The sequence below is a fragment of the Microtus pennsylvanicus genome, chromosome 11, assembly GCF_037038515.1.
Source record: "Microtus pennsylvanicus isolate mMicPen1 chromosome 11, mMicPen1.hap1, whole genome shotgun sequence".
NCBI lineage: Eukaryota > Metazoa > Chordata > Mammalia > Rodentia > Cricetidae > Microtus > Microtus pennsylvanicus.
Genome location: NC_134589.1, coordinates 10,430,798 through 10,448,130, shown reverse-complemented (window position 1 = coordinate 10,448,130; position 17,333 = coordinate 10,430,798). Strand labels below are relative to the sequence as shown.

General features: G+C 55.0%; 2 protein-coding genes and 1 long non-coding RNA gene across 13 annotated transcripts in view; 2 read left to right on the top strand and 1 right to left on the bottom strand.

Moving 5' to 3' along the window:
- Ube2o (ubiquitin conjugating enzyme E2 O) overlaps positions 1-2,569 on the top strand; it is a 42,466-nt gene extending 39,897 nt beyond the window's left edge. For both annotated transcript variants that reach the window (XM_075990161.1, XM_075990160.1), the window contains exons 16-18: positions 199-402; positions 488-545; positions 631-2,569. In XM_075990161.1, the coding sequence (XP_075846276.1) occupies positions 199-402; positions 488-545; positions 631-1,298 (930 nt within the window). In that variant the 3' untranslated portion in view covers positions 1,299-2,569. The remainder of the gene's footprint in view (positions 1-198; positions 403-487; positions 546-630) is intronic.
- Positions 2,570-3,674: 1,105 nt separating this feature from the next.
- Sphk1 (sphingosine kinase 1) lies at positions 3,675-8,859 on the bottom strand. 10 transcript variants are annotated; one of them, XM_075990163.1, is made up of 7 exons: positions 8,753-8,859; positions 8,414-8,564; positions 6,393-6,596; positions 5,312-5,464; positions 5,139-5,233; positions 4,949-5,064; positions 3,675-4,737 (listed from the first exon to the last, which is right to left on the bottom strand). In XM_075990163.1, exons 2-7 carry the CDS (start codon positions 8,538-8,540, stop codon positions 3,957-3,959), a joined length of 1,476 nt encoding a protein of 491 aa, XP_075846278.1. In that variant the 5' UTR covers positions 8,541-8,564; positions 8,753-8,859; the 3' UTR covers positions 3,675-3,956. The 10 variants fall into 10 exon arrangements, with proteins under 10 accessions (XP_075846278.1, XP_075846277.1, XP_075846280.1 ...); XM_075990162.1 differs by lacking the exon at positions 8,753-8,859 and having other exon boundaries at positions 8,414-8,672; XM_075990165.1 differs by lacking the exon at positions 8,753-8,859 and having other exon boundaries at positions 6,393-8,113; positions 8,527-8,630.
- A 799-nt stretch (positions 8,860-9,658) lies between these two features.
- Positions 9,659-16,382, top strand: LOC142859794 (uncharacterized). Its single transcript, XR_012912246.1, has 3 exons — positions 9,659-10,091; positions 10,396-10,487; positions 15,432-16,382. It is a non-coding gene; the product is annotated as an uncharacterized LOC142859794 (long non-coding RNA).
- The last annotated feature ends 951 nt before the right edge of the window (positions 16,383-17,333 follow it).

Genomic DNA, 17,333 nt, shown 5'->3' with positions numbered 1-17,333 from the left:
ATTGAGCTCGGACCCCCGGTACCTTCCTTCCAGCTGTGTGACTACACCTCTGCCCCCAGAAGTGAAAGCAGACATTTGGGTTAGCTGTCTCCATGGCTGTGACTCTGGAGTTCTGCTTCCTCCCTGCTCTGTGTGCACAGTGCTCTGGAAGGAAGCGAGGCCAGACTCCAGAAGCCAGCCCTTGTCTGTTCCCTCCAGGACCTCTTCTCAGCACTGATCAAGGGCCCCACTCGGACTCCTTACGAAGACGGCCTCTACCTGTTTGACATTCAGCTTCCCAACATCTACCCAGCGGTGCCCCCCCACTTTTGCTACCTCTCCCAGTGCAGTGGCCGCCTGAACCCCAACCTGTATGACAATGGGAAGGTGTGCGTCAGCCTCCTGGGTACCTGGATTGGAAAGGTAAGGATGGGCCCCAGTGGAGATGGTGGCACAGTGGGGCTGATGTCCACCTGGGATAGACCTGAAGGTTCCATTTGTGTTTCAGGGGACAGAGAGGTGGACGAGCAAATCCAGTCTTCTCCAGGTGCTCATCTCTATTCAAGGTATGACACGCTCACAGGCACACCGACGGGCTGTTCCCCAGCCTGCCCTCGTGTGTTTGCCTACTAACTGGACTCTTTCCGGCAGGTCTGATCCTGGTAAATGAACCATACTATAACGAAGCTGGCTTTGACAGTGACCGAGGTCTGCAGGAAGGCTATGAGAACAGTCGCTGCTACAATGAGATGGCCTTGATCCGCGTGGTGCAGTCCATGACCCAGTTGGTCCGACGGCCTCCTGAGGTCTTTGAGCAGGAGATTCGACAGCATTTCAGTGTGGGTGGCTGGCGTCTGGTGAACCGCATTGAGTCCTGGCTGGAAACCCACGCCATGCTGGAGAGGGCCCAGGCACTGCCCAATGGGGTCCCTAAAGACAACAGCTCTCTGGAGCCTCAGGCTGTAGCTGAACTCTCAGACTCCGGCCGTGAAGAGCCTGAGGATGTAGGGATGGCCCCTGGGGACGCCTCCCAGGGCTCAGACTCAGAGAGTGGTGCCCAGGGCCCGGCCTCAGCCAGCAGGGACCACACAGGGCAGACTGAGACAGCCCCTGATGCGTCAGCACCACCAAGCGTTAGACCAAAGAGGAGGAGGAAGAGCTACCGCAGCTTCCTGCCAGAGAAGAGTGGCTACCCTGACATCGGCTTCCCCCTCTTCCCGCTTTCCAAGGGCTTCATCAAGAGCATCCGGGGGGTCCTGACGCAGTTCCGCACCACCCTCCTCGAGGCAGGCATGCCCGAGAGCACAGAGGACAAGTAGCTCCCAGGCCTTGAAAAAGGAGTGTCACGGTGGGAGAGGCCAGCCGCTGCCTGCTCCCTCCCTTCCCGAGAACTTGACCCTCTCCCTGCCCCTTCTGTCCCCAGTTGGAGCCTTCCACTTCCCTCTTCCATGCGGCAAGTTTGATGAAGTGCAAGAAGTGTCCCTCAGCCACGTTCAAAGGCAGGTCCCTGGGGCACTGGGACCTCCATTGCCGGTCCTCTGGTTGCTCCAGCCGAATGTCCTGGCACTTGTTCCCTAGCCGTCCCTTCTCAGGTCAGAGGTGGGGTGTTGAGGAACCTACAGATGGCAGGAGGGTGGACGTGCCTTGCATGACGTGTGGCTGCTCCTGCAATGCTCCTGGTCCCTTTCCTCTTCAGCTTGACTGTAGCCTCCCCACACCCCAGGTCCTGCTGCCACACTGGGTCCTCTAGTCCCCCATGCCTCCATCTCTTGGAGCTGTGGCTGGCTTTGGCCTGTCAGTGCGTTACAGCCCTTAGGCCTGTTGAACTTCCTCTCTAAGAGAGGTTGAGACTGAGCTAAGGTTCAGAGTAACACCCAAGAGAGGTGGTAGCCCTCACATACAAATATGGAGTCAAGGAGAGGGTGCTGCTGGGAAGGAAACGGCTGTAGGTGCCTTGTGTGGGCAGTACTGACATCTCCATGCTGAGACCACAGGGCATCTGCACAAACCAGGCCAGCAACAAGGGCCTCCCAACGGCCCCACCCAACAGCTCCTGTCAGCCTTGCTTATAGACTCTGCAGGCACAGTCGGAGGGAGGAGGGAGGCTGGATGGCAGCAGGAGCTCCCCCCACCCCTACAGGCCCAGAGGTTTACAAGTTTCTAAGCTTTTGATAATGTGAAGCTCCAGGTAGAGGATGCTGGTGAGCAGACTGCAGCTGTTATTCCTGCTGTATGTGTGTAATATTTAAGGTTGGGAAAATAATCTCAGAAGCAAAGATACTAACTCTTACTAGAAAAAAGACAAATAAAAAGTAAAACAGACAAAAAAAAGCCAAAGCATGATGCGTCTTGTCAGCCTTAAGTGGGCTCCGTGCCTGTGCTGTGCCAGGACCGCCGGGCATCAGAGCCTTGGGAAGGACAGAGCCAGAAACTGGAACACTCAGCAGGAACCTGTTGGTACCTCGCGGACATGATGAGTGCCGGGTGGGGCTGTGCATCCCAGGGCATCGTTCATGTGGAGATGTGAATGCCCGCTGCTTATAATATCTGTATAAAGTGCTGTGTGATTAAACTTTTTTTACTTGCCTTTTTTGGGGGGCTGGCTCATTAACAAGACAAGGGGACACCATTAAAACTGCCTCTGCCATTTGTTCAGGCTCTGCTGCTTTCTCTGTGCCAGAGGCCACCCTTCCATGCCCTTTCCTCAAGGGAGCCTGGCAATGGGTCCTTCTCCAGTCATGGGGTCTGTGGGGTGGACAGCTAAGTGTCCTGATGGCAGTCAGCTCCACACTGGGTAGTGGACACCAGTGTGCTGAGTTCCAGATTCTGGGGGAACTTACATCACAAAATCTAGCGATGGGCAGATGTCACTGTTCCGGGCTGCAAGTTGGAATGGTTGTCCCAGTTAGGGGGAGGTGGCATCTACCGCTTTCTTGCTGCTTCCCCTATTCCTGTTAGAAGACAGGTGGGCCGAGAAGATGTCGTGGGTGTAACTACTGCCTGTAATTTTTCAGTTTGAAATGTGTTGTCAGAATCTCTTCACTGGAGAGAGATTAGCAAGTCTCCAGGTTCTGACAACAAAGTTCGGGTCCATTAGGAAGCCAGTGAGCTTTCTGGGCTCAGTTGCGGATCATGGGTGAGGGTTTAGTCGCAGGAGCAGAGGGAACTAGTCACTAGAAAGTCCACCCAGCACAGGTAATGGTTTCCCTGGAGCCACGTGGATGGGATGTCCCCACTCCCCTCCCACCCCAGCACTCCCAAGACCACTTGAAATTAGGGCAGAATTGTATAGAAATGGCCAGGAGATACCAGCGTCTCTTTGGCAGTGCCTAGTACGCAGGCCCAGGTGATCACCCACACTCAACAGGATCTGCCTCCTGTTTGCCAGTCTCCCCGAGGCTTCTAACGCAGTCCACTCAGGGTGCCAACTGGATCTGAAGGCAGAGCCTCAGTCTTCCCGTGTGGGGGTGGGGCAGCTGGCCAGGCTTTGCAGGCCTCCGCAGCTGAAGGGAGTCTGATTATCAGTCCCTAAGGAGTCTGTGTGCTCAGCACCAACATGACTGCGCCATGGGCACATAACAGTGATCCTGTGCTTGCATAGCATGCCAGAAACCCTGGGTTCAATCCCCAGTACAATTTCATACCCCTTGCTAGTATAAAACCCCATCCTCTTCCCAGTCCTAGGACAGGATCAGCAGATTGGAAGTCACTTTATTTGGATTTGATTCTCAGAAGGGCTCCAAGCACAATGGTAAGTGCCTTCTAGATGCAACTGCCCAGCCAGAGGGTGCCTGCCCAGATTCGCCTTCTAGCATTTAGGGGGCAGAGCCTTTCTTACAGCCCCGCCTTCCTACTTTCCCTACAGGGTCTCTACCACCTCCATGTGAGCTTTAGATAGCCTCCCATATGAGGGCATGGATGCAGGAGAGGGTCCCATCTCAGTGTAGACATAGACAAAGGCACGGAGAGCCAGGGAATCATAATGGCTTTTCTGGAGATGGCCTCGGCTGAGGCTCCCAGCTGGACGGGGCATCTCTGCTGCCACAAACCATCCAAAAATAGTTTGGATGCACTTGGCCCTGCACGGCTTCGCATGTCATCGACTCCCCATCCACGGAAAACATGCCCCTCTGGTTCTTGGGCTCCAGGCGGAAGGCAACCACAGGCACGTGCACCAAGTATGGGCAGTTATAGTCCATATGCTTGCCCTTCTGCATGGCCAGGAAGAGACGCAGCAGCGTGGCCCTTGACACCCCCGCACGCACGTAGAACAGATGCATAACGCCAGCCTCACAACGGCCCATGGGTGCCGCGAACATCTCGGTGCTCAGGTGGGTATGTAGCAGTACCAGCACCAGAACAAAATCCTGTTCCGGCACCACGGTCCAGTGAGAAGGCACCGGCTCCTCCAGGGGAACAAGGTATGTGTCCACAGGGCCCTTGTGCCCCTGTGCCGGAGAAGCAGGCATCTCCGAGGCAGCATTTCCTACAGGAAGGTAGGCCAGTTGGCCCTGGTAGATTCGCAGGGTTGCTAGGCGAAAGATGGTCCCCATTGTGAAACGGATTTCCCCCAAGCGCCTGTACTTCTCACTCTCCAGGTCCACATCAGCAACGAAGCCCCAGGACAGGCTGAGCACAGAATAGAGCTGTAGTCCGGAAGCCGTGTGTAGTGACAACAGATTCATGGGTGACAGGTGTCGGCGGCATAAGAGCAGCGTGCAGTTGGTCAGGAGGGCTTCGCTAGTTACCTGTTCGTACCTGCAAGGTTAAAGTTCAGGTGGAACGGGGCAGGAGCCCTCATGCATCCCCTTTTAGACCTTTTGGGGGAGACGGTGGACCTGGGGAGTTAGTGGACCCAGTGACCCAGTAAACTGAGGATGCAGCTCCAGAAGAGACCGTGGAGCTTCCCACAGGAACTTGGAAAACCTGGTGGTAGGGGACGTGGCCTGCTTGGACCCTCAGCTGTTACCCAGCATAGTAGTTCAAGGAAGCCGCCAGCGCGTTGCCGGACCCTCCGGGGAGGCTACACAGGGGCTTCCGGATGGCAATCTCCCAGTCAGGCCGTGACATCAGCCCATTCACCACCTGTGAAAGCAGAGTGGCCTCAGTCCAGGAAACTATCCCAAACCCTCTGGGCCATCCTCCAGCTCAGTTCTTACCTCGTGCATGAGACCATCACCGGACATGACCACCAGGGCATCCCAGTGGCTCAGTTCCTCTGCATACACCAGCTCCCTGGCATGGTTCGGCCGTTCTGGGGGAGGATTTGATGCTCTCAGTGCTGGCTTTCTGGCAGAAAATGCTCCCTTCACCCCCTGGGGACAGTACTCACCGGTGAGCGTAAGTTTGAAGGATACTTCAGCCTCCTCCAGGAGGGGTTGCACAAATCTCTGGAAGAGCTGCAGAGCCTTGCCCCTGCCGCTCCGGGGGTTCAGCAGTACCAGCACTCTGCAGGGCCGTGGGAGCAATCCCCTAGGGCAGCCTGCTATAAAAAAACAAACCAGGCGGGGCTGCAGAGAGGACTCAGGAATTTGAAGCACTGGCTGAGGATCCAGGTTCGGTTCCAGCACCTGGATGGTGGGTGATTCACAATGGCCCCAAACTTCAGTCCCAGGGGAATCCTACGCTCTTTTCTGACCTTCAAAGGCACCAAGCACACATTTGGGCGCACACACATACATACACACATGCCATCAAAACACTCATACACAAAAATCAAACCTTTAAATAAAAACAGCCTGGCGGTGGTGACGCACACCTTTAATCGCAGTACTTGGGAGGTAGAGGCAGGCCTGATCCTGATCTATAGAGTGAGTTCCAGGATGGCCAGTGCTACATAGAGAAACCTGTCTTGAAAAACCAGAGAGAGCCGGGCGATGGTGGCGCACGCCTTTAATCCCAGCACTGTGAGTTCGAGACCAGCCTGGTCTACAGAGCTAGTTCCAGGACAGGCTCCAAAGCCACAGAGAAACCCTGTCTCGAAAAACCAAAAAAAGAAAAAAAGAAAAACCAGAGAGAGAGAGAGGGAAGAAAGAAGAAAAAGAAGAGAGGGAGGGGGAAAAGAAAGAAAGAGGGAGAAAGAAAGAGGGAGAAAGAAAGAGAAAGAAAGAAAGAAAGGAGAGAAAGAAGGCAATGTCCCCAACTAGCCGCTAGAGGGCGGAAGAGCTACAGTGACATAACCGGAGGAGCCCACTACTTGGGTAACAGCCCTGCAAGAGGAAGCGGCCTCCCACAGGTTGTCCCGGAGTGGGACTCCGCGATACCTCTTTCTTTGGCTCAGGGCCAGACGACTTCTGGCCTTGTGGGATAAAATGCTTCTCTCGAGCGACCCTAGGCTTTCTATGGCCCATCGTTTATTTATTGGTCAAAGGGATCCATTCCTTTAGCTTTTCCCAGACAGGTACCCCACAAACCTGGTTCCATAGCCAGGTCCCGGGGCTCCCGCTGACAAGGGGCCACCAGCGCTGTCCCGGAGCTGCTAGGGGTGATGGCGACTCCAGTATTCAGCTCCTTATCGGTGTTGCCCAGGAGGGTGTCTGGCGACTGGCTGTGGGGCTCGCCCTCTCCACCTCCCTGGGCTGTGAGAGCGGCCCCGTCATTCCCCGAGGCGGCCAGATCTGGGGGACAGGAGGAGACAGTGTTGGTGGGGGTCGCTGCCTGGGCTCTATGCATGTGGGGCAGGGTGCCCAGCCAGAGCTCCTAGACCTCGCGGAGGGAGCTGCATGCTACGGAATCACAGAGCCCCATGCGTCCAGAATCAAGCTTTCCAAACGGATCTCCCACCCCACGAACGTTCCGTTCCAGGGGACTCTGGATTCCGGCCCGACGAATGAGTCAGTGACCCGTGGCTCCCTTCGTCAGGCCAGCTCTTCACCCCTTGGGGTTGGCGGAGAGTCCCGGTGCAAAAATTCCCAGAACTGGCATTGCGAGGCGCTCACTCTGGTCCAGTCGCCGCGTCCCCCGCCTGAACTCCGAAGCCGCTGGGTCTCCGAGTCTCCAAAAGGGGTGCTCGCTGCGCTCTTGAGAACAGTGCCCAGGTCCTGCAGAATCCAGCCCGTGCTGGATGGACCCACGGCTGCCTTCTGCGCTGCCCCAGCACAAGTGTGCACTGAAGGCACAGACGTGTGGCGGTCTCCCTGGCGGGCCCAAGAAGGCACCGCCAACTACGGGAGGGCGGGGGTGTGGAGGACGTCCCTACCCAGTCGGTCCCTCTAGCGGCCTGTAGCGGAAAGCAGCTCCTCTGGGCTCAACCTCGCGACTGAGGGACAACTGAAGCACAGGGTTGTCACCGATTCCCAGGGATCGTTCCTCTCCGGTCTCAAACTTTTCGCTCAACTTGGCTGCGGCGCGGGGAGGGCGCTGAGTCTCTGCGCCAGCCTGGCCACGCCCCACGTGCCTTGGGCTCTCCTGGGTGGAACCAGCGCAGCGCACCGCCCTGGTCCTCCACCCGCCCGGGACCATCACAGTGCCGCCCTCAACACGGTCGCCGCGGCCCACGGCTCGGCCACGTGCAGATGTTGGGGGTGGGGGACTGGATCCCTGGACTCGATTATGCACCCCTGTCGAGGACAAGCTGGAGGAACAGCTCAGGAAATCAGCGAGGCGTGGAGTTCCGCGCAGGGCTTTAAGTAGCGCGAAAGCGAGGGCGCAGCCCAGATTCCCGCGCCCAGCAACCGAGTGGGCCTCGGGTGCGCGTGGTTCCGCGCTCTCTCGGAGGACCCTGGGCTGCACCTCAACCGCTGCTCACAGTAGGGAGGCGGAGCCTCTTTGGCATCGCCTAGCTCCAGCCTGATCAGAGAATTACACACCCAGATCCTTCCTGCTGTCCTAACTCTGGGCCAGGTCGGGTCACCCGCCACCCGCAAGCTTCTCTTGCTCCCCTGTTCCTCCCTGGTGGATTTACTTTTAGCTTCCAGACGCAGCCGCTGGACCACTCAGCCGCCGAACCCGAAGCAGTTTGTCATGCCTTCCGGGAGAAAGCTGAACCGGTTTGGGGACTCCTAGCTGGAGCACGAAGTCCGGAGGAGGGAGCCTCCTCAGCAACCTCCAAAGTTGAAGCCTTTCCCCCAGGGAATACTGTCGAGGCCTGGGCAGCTGCCTGCAGCAGATGATCCGGATCCACGATCCTCACCAACTGGAGAAACCCAACAGGGTGGACAGGGGCACTGGGGGGCTCTCATCGGGATTGGAGGGGCAAGCATGGGGGCGTGGTCCCACCGCTCCCCACCCCCTGGGGCAAGTTCCTGGTGAAGATGCACGAGACCGGGAGTATGCGCTTCGGTGGAGATAAACAGGACGCATGGGTCGTTGTGTAAGTGATGTATTTCACGGCAAATGACCTAAGGGGGTCCATAACTAACCCGACTTAAATTTCTGGAAGATTATTCGCGGAGATTGGGAAAATGAATCTCCCAAGTCCAACTCTGTGACCTACCCAGGCAGGACCAAAACAGACACCAGACCCGCGGAGGAAGGAAGTTGCAATGGTCCGGCTCCAGATGCGGAGGGCTCGCACGCCCACACCGGCCCCCGCGCGACCCCACACACCTCTCTCTTTGCATCGCCTTCTTAAAGTCCAGAAGGTGCTAGTTCCGGAGGAGCAGGGGAGCAGATAACAAGGCGTTGCAGTGAACTGGGTCACGCCTTGAAGGTGGCTTCTCTCCCAGCGGACTCTTGAGTTCCCAACCGAGTTTCTCACTATTTTAGGGGTCCCCGGCTGGCCAGGGGACGCAGGCTGAACCTGCGGTTCCGCACGCGTCTCTGCAATATGTACCTTGGCTCTGCACCGCCCCGGGACAGCTTGACCCGAGTCTTCCGAGAAGGTGACTCAGCGACACACTCGCGGGTGGAGAAACTCCCGGAAACAAAAAACTAGAGGAGTTGGAGGAGGCACGGGCGTCATCATACACCCCCAGTGCCGCCGCGCGTGGCCACGGAGATCTGGTCCTGCACCCACCCCCATCTCCGGCTTCCCACCTCACACCCCAGGAATCCAGCGCTGACAGGGGATGGCGGCTCTGCAGCCGCAGTGCCGCGGTCACGCGCTGCGAGGACGCGAGCGAGCCGTGGTGGGAGGAGGGGGCTCGGTCAGATCTTACTGCTACTCGCTCCTCTTTCTGTCCTGTCCCACCCCTTTCCAGAGATGTGGGGTCCAGGTTGGCTTTGGCATCTAGCAAACTCAGGAAGCTATTGTCCCCGAGATTGCGAGCTTGGAGGGGGCTGGCTGCCCAGGCGCCTTCTCTCTCTCTCTCTCTCTCTCTCTCTCTCTCTCTCTCTCTCTCTCTCTCTCTCTCTCTCTCTCACACACACACACACACACACACACACACACACACACACATTTTTGGGGGAAGGGCTGTCTACCAAGCCTGAAAAGCTAGTTGTTAGCAACTGAAGAGGGGAAACTGAGGCATGGGAAAGGAAAGACCGGGCTGCGTGTAAATCCATGCTCTAAATGCTGACCTGGAGCAGGGTCGCGTTTTTCCTAGGGGCGTGGGGCTGGATCTTCTCAGACTGCAGGCCAGCTGGGGCGAGGTTGACAGAAGACTTTGAATTGGTGAGAGAAGCAGACCCAGCCTGCAAGGCTCTTTATCCCTGGGCCTCAGGGCCAGTTCCCTTCCTGACCCTGAAGATCCGGTGGGAGGGGGGTTCCAATCTGGCCCCAGTTCCAGTCTGCACAATGGCTCCTCTGTACTCCCAGCTGCCTCATCCCCTGGCCTCCTCACCTCTTTGGCCTTTGCCTCTCTTATCCTCCTTACCCTCCCCCATCCTGGGCAGCCTTTCTAGACACCATCCCTTTCTAAAGAACTTTATCCTAACTCCAGAAACCTCTGGCCCCGGATCCAGGACTAGACAGGAACAAGATGTTGGTTTGTGAGCCGGGCGGTGGTAGTGCACACCTTTAATCTCAGCACTCGGGAGGCAGAGGCAGGCGGATCTCTGAGTTCCAGGACAGGCTCCAAAGCTACAGAGAAACTCATCTCAAAAAGCAAAACAACAACAATAAAAAGATGTTGGTTTGTGTTTGTGAAACTTGAAGGAACTGAAACCCTGAGAGGTTAAGGATCTCAGTGGAGCTGTCAAACCAATTCCCAACACAGCTGAGAAGAAAGGTGAGCCCTTCCCCCAGTCTGTGAGGCCATGTCCCTCCAGAGGGGATCTGGGGATTTTCAACCTCAACAGCCTCTCCAGGTACCCAGCAGCCTGAGGGGCTCCAGGAGAAGGAAGCAGCACTTACCCCCAAGTACTTCCCTCCCCATGTGCGTGCACACACACACACACACACACCCCTTAACCAGCCTGTGTCCAGGAAGACCCACCTAGCCTTAGCCTCAGACCGGTCAGGAGTCCTCTATTTTTGGCCATACCTGTCTCACAGACAAAGGCTTTGTTTTCCTCCCTGCATGGCTTTCCCAGAAAGGAAATATCTCCCTACCTCAGGCCAGACAAGAGACAAGCAAGCAGTCACGAGACCTGGCCTCTGCACCCCAGGAACTCAAGGCTACCAGGTGACCAAACATGTAAATGTTTTTTGTTATTTACATGTTTGTATGTGTGTGTGTGTGCGCGCACGTGCGAGCATGCACGCATGCACTGGCATGCCATAATATGAGTATAAACGGCAATGGACTTTCTTGTTCTCTACATTGTGAGAATCCCCGGTGCTTGAACTCAGGGAGTCAGGCTTGGTGGCAGGCGCCTTTACCTGCAGAGTCATCACTGGCCCCGGTTGTTTTCCTTAGGTCGGGATGCCTGGCACCTCACCCACCGTGCCTGAAGCTACATTCCGTGGGTGATTTTTATTTTATTTTTACGGCATTCGACAGGGCTTTGTATCCCAGGCAGTCCCTGAACTTGCTATGTAAATGAGGATGGTAGCTTCCTGACCTTCCTGCCTCCACCTTCCTAGTGTTCGGATGGCAGCTTTATCCTACCACATCAAGCTCATGTAATGCTGCCAATCAAACTCAGGGCTTTGTGCGTATGGGGCCAGCACGAGACCAGCTGAGTCACTCTCCCTGTCCTTGGCAGTGGTTTTGTTTCGTAATTTTAAAAAAGCATCTGCAGGTCCACTTAGTTTTGTGCGTGGGTGTTTTGCCTGCATCTCTGCATGTACACCACACGTGTACATGTGTGTCTGTGCCTGTGGAGGTCAGGAGAGGCATTGGATCTCCTGGAACTGAAGTTATGTATGGTAGTGATTCTCCTTATGGGTACTGTGAACTAGCCCCGGGTCCAGCCTCAAACTCAAGGCAATCCTCCTGTCTCAGCCTCCTGAGTGCTGAGATCACAAGCTCAGCTTCCCTGGTGAGTTCAGCTCCTCAAGTGCAGGCCTTCTGGGCCTCAGATTCTTTCTCTTTTTACTGTCGCTGCCTGGGAGGTTGCAAGAGAAAGGAACCGTTCACCTCTGAAAACAGTAAGCTGTTCCCAGACTGTCGGCTGTGTGGCTTTCCGTTCTGATTGCTCCCTGATTGCTCCATGATGGCCGTGCCAGGCATTGCTTGGGGGTGCCGCGGGCCACACAGGGAGGTTTGGAGACCCAGAGAGGCTGTGCAGGATGCCTGGCTGTGTGTTGGAGTGTAGATTTCACCTGGGGTTCCTCTTCTGTGCGATGCTCTACCCCGGCTCTACCCTGCCCCAGCCCGGCTCTACCCAGGCTCTACCCCGGCTCTACCCCAGCTCTACCCCAGCTCTACCCCGGCTCTACCCTGCTCTACCCTGGCTCTACCCTGCCCCAGCCCGGCTCTACCCCGGCTCTACCCCGGCTCTACCCTGCTCTACCCCGGCTCTACCCCTGCTCTACCCCTGCTCTACCCTGCTCTACCCTGCCCCAGCCCGGCTCTACCCCGGCTCTACCCTGCTCTACCCCGGCTCTACCCTGCTCTACCCTGGCTCTACCCCGGCTCTACCCCGGCTCTACCCCGGCTCTGCCCTGCTCTACCCCGGCTCTACCCCGGCTCTACCCTGGCTCTACCCCGGCTCTACCCCGGCTCTACCCTGCTCTACCCCGGCTCTACCCTGCTCTACCCTGGCTCTACCCCGGCTCTGCCCTGCTCTACCCCGGCTCTACCCTGGCTCTACCCCGGCTCTACCCCGGCTCTACCCCGGCTCTACCCCGGCTCTACCCCGGCTCTACCTCTCTGATGGTTTGAATAGGAATGGCCCCCAGAGGCTCCTCTATTTGAGTGCTTAGGGAGTGGCATTAGGAACTGTGACCTTTGGGGTTTCAAAAGCCCCATCCAGTGCCAGTGCTCTCTCTTAGAGCTCTCAGCTCCTTCCCCAGCACCAGATCTGCCTGTGTGCCACCATGCTTCCCGCCACGCGGATAATGGACTAACCTCTGAAACATTAAGCTAGCCCTAGTTAAATGCTTTCCTTTAGAAGGGTTGCCATTGTAATGATCTCTCTCTCTCTCTCTCTCTCTCTCTCTCTCTCTCTCTCTCTCTCTCTCTCTCTCTCTTGTTTTTCGAGACAGGGTTTCTCTGTAGCTTTGGAGCCTGTCCTGGAACTAGCTCTTGTAGAGCAGGCTGGCCTCGAACTCACAGAGATCCGCCTGCCTCTGCCTCCCCAATGCTGGGATTAAAGGCATACGCCACCACTGCTCGGCTTGTTATGATGTCTCTTTACAGCAATAGAACATGGACTAAGGGGCTGGAGAGATGGCTCAGCGGTTAAGAGCACTGACTGCTCTTCTTGAGGTCCTGAGTTCTGTTCCCAGCAACCACATGGCGGGTCACAACTACCTATAGTGGAATCTAATGCCCTCTTCTGGCATGAAGGAGTACATGCAGACAGAAAGCTCATACACTTCTTTTTCTTCTTCTTTCTTTCTTTCTTTCTTTCTTTTTTTTTTTTTTGTTTTTGAAACAGAGTTTCTGTGTATCTTTGGAGCCTGTCCTGGAACTAGCTCTTGATCTCACAGAGATCCGCCTGCCTCTGCCATCTACCACCCAGTTTAAGCTCATACATTTCAAAACAAAACAAAACAACACCAATTAAGATGACCTCTTAGGAACTCTCCTTGTCCTCCTGGGCCACCTTGCTGCAGCTGGGACCTAGGCCCCCTGGGCCTTTGGACTCAGTTTCCCATATACCCTTCCCCCTCGGCCTTGTTGACCCTGGCTACAACACTCTGGAATCTGAACACCCACAGGTGTGCCATTTGGCTGATCCCAGCCACCTGCCTAAACATCCTGGCGGCTCAGAAAAGCATCTCCTTGTGTCAACAGGCCTGGTGCTCCTGAGGTTTGGGGGGAGGGTAAATCGGAGGATGCTCCTGATTTCTGCCTAGAGTCTTCGGGGTTCCTTGGGCTGTTGTGATCACCCTGGTCTCTTCCTCTTCATCTAGCTTCACCTCTGACTTCTTAGATTTGTTTATATATCCATACAGACAAACAATGTTTTCAAGGTTAGGCAAGCTCACCTGTACACGCACGCACACGGGCACATGTGAAAGGCAAAGATTCTAGGCCATCTCTGTTTGTTTTTGAGACAGTGTCTTACTGTAGATCAGGCTGGCCTTCAGCTTGGAGATCCTTCTTCCCCCGTGCTGGAGTTAAAGACACACAGTGCCACCATAACCAGTTGTTCCTCTTTTTTCTTTTTTTTTTTTTTTTGGTTTGGCTTTTGGTCTTTCAAGGCAAGGTTTCTCTGTGTAACAGCCCTTAGCTGTCCTAGAACTTGCTCTGTAGACCAGGCTGGCCTCAAACTCACAGAGATCCGCCTGCCTTTGCCTCCGAGTGCCGGGATTAAAGGTGTGAGCCGCCACCTCCCCACAGCTGGACTTATTTTTGAGACAGTTTATCTCTTTGAAACTAGAGCTAGTTTCAGCTAAACTGGTCGGCCAGCATGCCTCTGGAATCTACCTTTCAATCCCTATCCCAGCTCCAGAGCTGAGGTCTCAGGCATGTTCCCACACACCTGAGTTTTACACTTCTGCTGGAAATCTGAACTCAGGAATTCAGCTTGCACAGCTAGCATTTAACCCACTGAGCTCCAACCCCTGAAAATATTTTCTATAATAAAATGCCCCTATGTGGCACTAGAGATCAAATACTGGCCCTTGGGAACACTCTGCCTGAGCTACACTCCCAGCCCAAGATGTATGGGTTAGACAAAGATGCAGCCTTCATGACCTCGTCTAGAAACACTCCTCAAGCTTGAAGGAGTGGGCAGGGAACCTCATAAGCTCTTAGGACCATTATGAATCAAGGTTTTATGCCTTCAGTGGAAAGACATAACAACACTGGGCATCCTGAAAGGGGGAACTGATATGAATAGTGCCTGGGGGTTCAGGAGAAAGGGGAGGAGTGCCTGGAAGTTAAGCCTTACCGCCTTCTTCCCAAGCTTGGCCCAGGTGCGATTATTGCATATATCTGCAGGCAGCCAGGCTCCTGCACTATTTTGGCTACCTTGACCTTCAGATCCTGGCTTCTCCCTTGGCTTATGACAGCTCCAGCTTCCTGAGCAGATGGATTGTTCCCCAGTCCCTGGAGGAGCAAAGCCTTGCATTGGATGCTGCATGACTTGTCTTCACAGCAACTCAGGCTTACCACGAATTTATTCTAACCGTTCTGGACCTGTGGTCTGTGTAACCTAGCCTTTTCTTTAGGCTGCATTCCTTGGTAGAAGGACCCTTCATGACCAAAGCCAGTCATTGATACATCTTCAGAATGTATTTTCTTTCTTTTTATATTTATTTATTTTGCTTTTTCGAGACAAGGTTTCTCTGCAGCTTTAGGGCCTGTCCTGGAACTCGCTCTGTAGCCCAGACCAACCTCAAATTCAGAGCGATCTGCCTGCCTCTGCCCCTCAAGTGCTGGGATTAAAGACATGCACCACCACTGCCTGGCTTCAGATTTTATTTCAAAATTCCTTCCTTTCTTCCTTCTCCCTGTCTCTTGCAAGGTCCCTGGGATCATTGACCCCTGCCAGGTGCCCCCAGATAAATTTCTGTCTCCAGACTCCTCCTCATGTACCCCAAACTGGTCTCAAGGATAGCCTTGAATTCTTGTCCCTCGTGCATCCACTTCTCAAGTATTGGGATATAGGCCTGCGGGGGGCTGGAGAGATGGCTCAGAGGTTAAGAGCACTGCCTGCTCTTCCAAAGGTCCTGAGTTCAATTCCCAGCAACCACATGGTGGCTCACAACCATCTGTAATGATATCTGGTGCCCTCTTCTGGCCTGCAGGCATACACACAAACAGAATATTGTATACATAATAAATAAATAAATAAATATTTTCAAAAAAAAAAAAAGGAATATAGGCCTGCGAGATCACACCCAGTTTACATGGTACACGCGCCAGAACCCCAATCTTCCTTTATGCTTCGTAAGACTCTTCCAACTGGAGCCTAGCCCCACCCTCTCTCCACATCCAGATTATTTTTGTTGTTTGTTTTATTTATTTAATTTGAGACAGGGTCTCACTATGTATCTCTGTCTTTCCTAGGTCTTGCTATGTAGATCTTGCTTCCTCTACCCAAGTGCTGGGATTAAAGGTGTGTGCCACTACCCCCAGGCCACCTCCAGATCCCTAGTCACATCTGTAAAGTCCCTTCTGCATGGAACGTATCATGTTCAACCACGGGCTCCTGGGACTGTGATGGAGACATTTTTAGGGGCCAGGGTTTTGCTAACCACAGCTAGAAATGAAAATAATGTAGTAACCCTGTCCTGACTTGGCTCCAGAACCTTCTTTCCCAACTTCTCCCTCCTCTGGTTTTACCCAAACAAACACAAACCAAGGTCTTGCTTTTCCCCCAAAATAAGAATTTATGTTGAGTAAGGCTAGAACCAGTCTTGCTGGGACTGAGATCCAGTGCAGAGAAAAATTGGTTTCTATTTCTGAAAATTACCCAAGAGGGAGGAGCTGGCGTCTTTGCTAAACACAGTACTGACAGGCTCGCAGAACCCCAACTTTTCACCTGAGGAAGGGGCTGGAAACAGCCCAGCCATTCCATTCTCAGCCTGGCACAATTCCCCACTCTGCTTTGCAGGCTTACCCATGAGCACTGCCTGCACCTCCCTCCCACCCCGCCCCTAGGCACCAATGGAACTCCGCCGCTTTGCCGACACCTCTCCTGTGACTTGGAAGCCCAGCTGCTCTGTTCTTCTGTGACAAAAGTGGACCAGGCTGACCAGACTGCCAGCCAGACTCTGAGAAGAGTCCCTCAGTGGCAACCTTCCTTGGACTCCCTCTGACATCACCTTCCATTGGGGCTCGAAGTGGGCTGCCACCTGGCCTTTGCCCAGCCCCACATCCTGGATACAAGCAGGATGGATGTTTCCTGGATGTTGGCACAGGAATCCTAGTCTGCCGACCTTACCTCCTGAGGAAAGAAAAGCTATGGCATGGCAGGCCACCCGACTCAGGCAGATCCTAGAAGTGGGAGGCTGGAAGCAGAACCGGCTCCCCTGCAGTCAGGGTAGGAAAACAGGGCTGCTCCCACAACCCCGCAACCCATAGATAGAGCTCAGAGGCTGGGGGACGGGTGTATGCACCCATAGATAGAGCTCAGAGGCTGGAGGATGAGTGTGTGCACCCATAGATAGAGCTCAGAGGCTGGAGGATGGGTGTGCACCCATAGAGCTCAGAGGCTGGGGGACGGGTGTGTGCACCCATAGATAGAGCTCAGAGACTGGGGGACGGGTGTGTGCACCCATAGATAGAGCTCAGAGGCTGGGGGACGGGTGTGTGCACCCATAGATAGAGCTCAGAGGCTGAGGGATGGTGTGTGCACCCATAGATAGAGCTCAGAGGCTGGGGGATGGGTGTGTGCACCCATAGATAGAGCTCAGAGGCTGGGGGATGGGTGTGTGCACCCATAGATAGAGCTCAGAGGCTGGAGGATGGTGTGTACCCATAGATAGAGCTCAGAGGCTGGGGGATGGTGTGTGCACCCATAGATAGAGCTCAGAGGCTGGAGGATGAGTGTGTGCACCCATAGATAGAGCTCAGAGGCTGGGGGATGGTGTGTACCCATAGATAGAGCTCAGAGGCTGGGGGACGGGTGTGTGCACCCATAGATAGAGCTCAGAGGCTGAGGGATGGTGTGTACCCATAGATAGAGCTCAGAGGCTGGGGGACGGGTGTGTGCACCCATAGATAGAGCTCAGAGGCTGGGGGATGGGTGTGTGCACCCATAGATAGAGCTCAGAGGCTGAGGGGATGGTGTGTGCACCCATAGATAGAGCTCAGAGGCTGGGGGACGGGTGTGTGCACCCATAGATAGAGCTCAGAGGCTGGGGGACAGGTGTGTGCACCCATAGATAGAGCTCAGAGGCTGGGGGACGGGTGTGTGCACCCATAGATAGAGCTCAGAGGCTGGGGGACGGGTGTGTGCACCCATAG

Excerpts from the sequence above, each read along its gene's own strand:
- Sphk1 (XM_075990163.1), bottom strand. The coding sequence starts at position 8,540 with ATGCAAAGAGAGAGGTGTGTGGGGTCGCGCGGGGGCCGGTGTGGGCGT. Across the intron at positions 6,597-8,413 it reads TCTGTTTTGGTCCTGCCTGG|ATCTGGCCGCCTCGGGGAAT; the intron begins GTAGGTCACAGA and ends CCTGTCCCCCAG. Across the intron at positions 5,465-6,392 it reads GGACCTGGCTATGGAACCAG|CAGGCTGCCCTAGGGGATTG; the intron begins GTTTGTGGGGTA and ends GTTTTTTTATAG.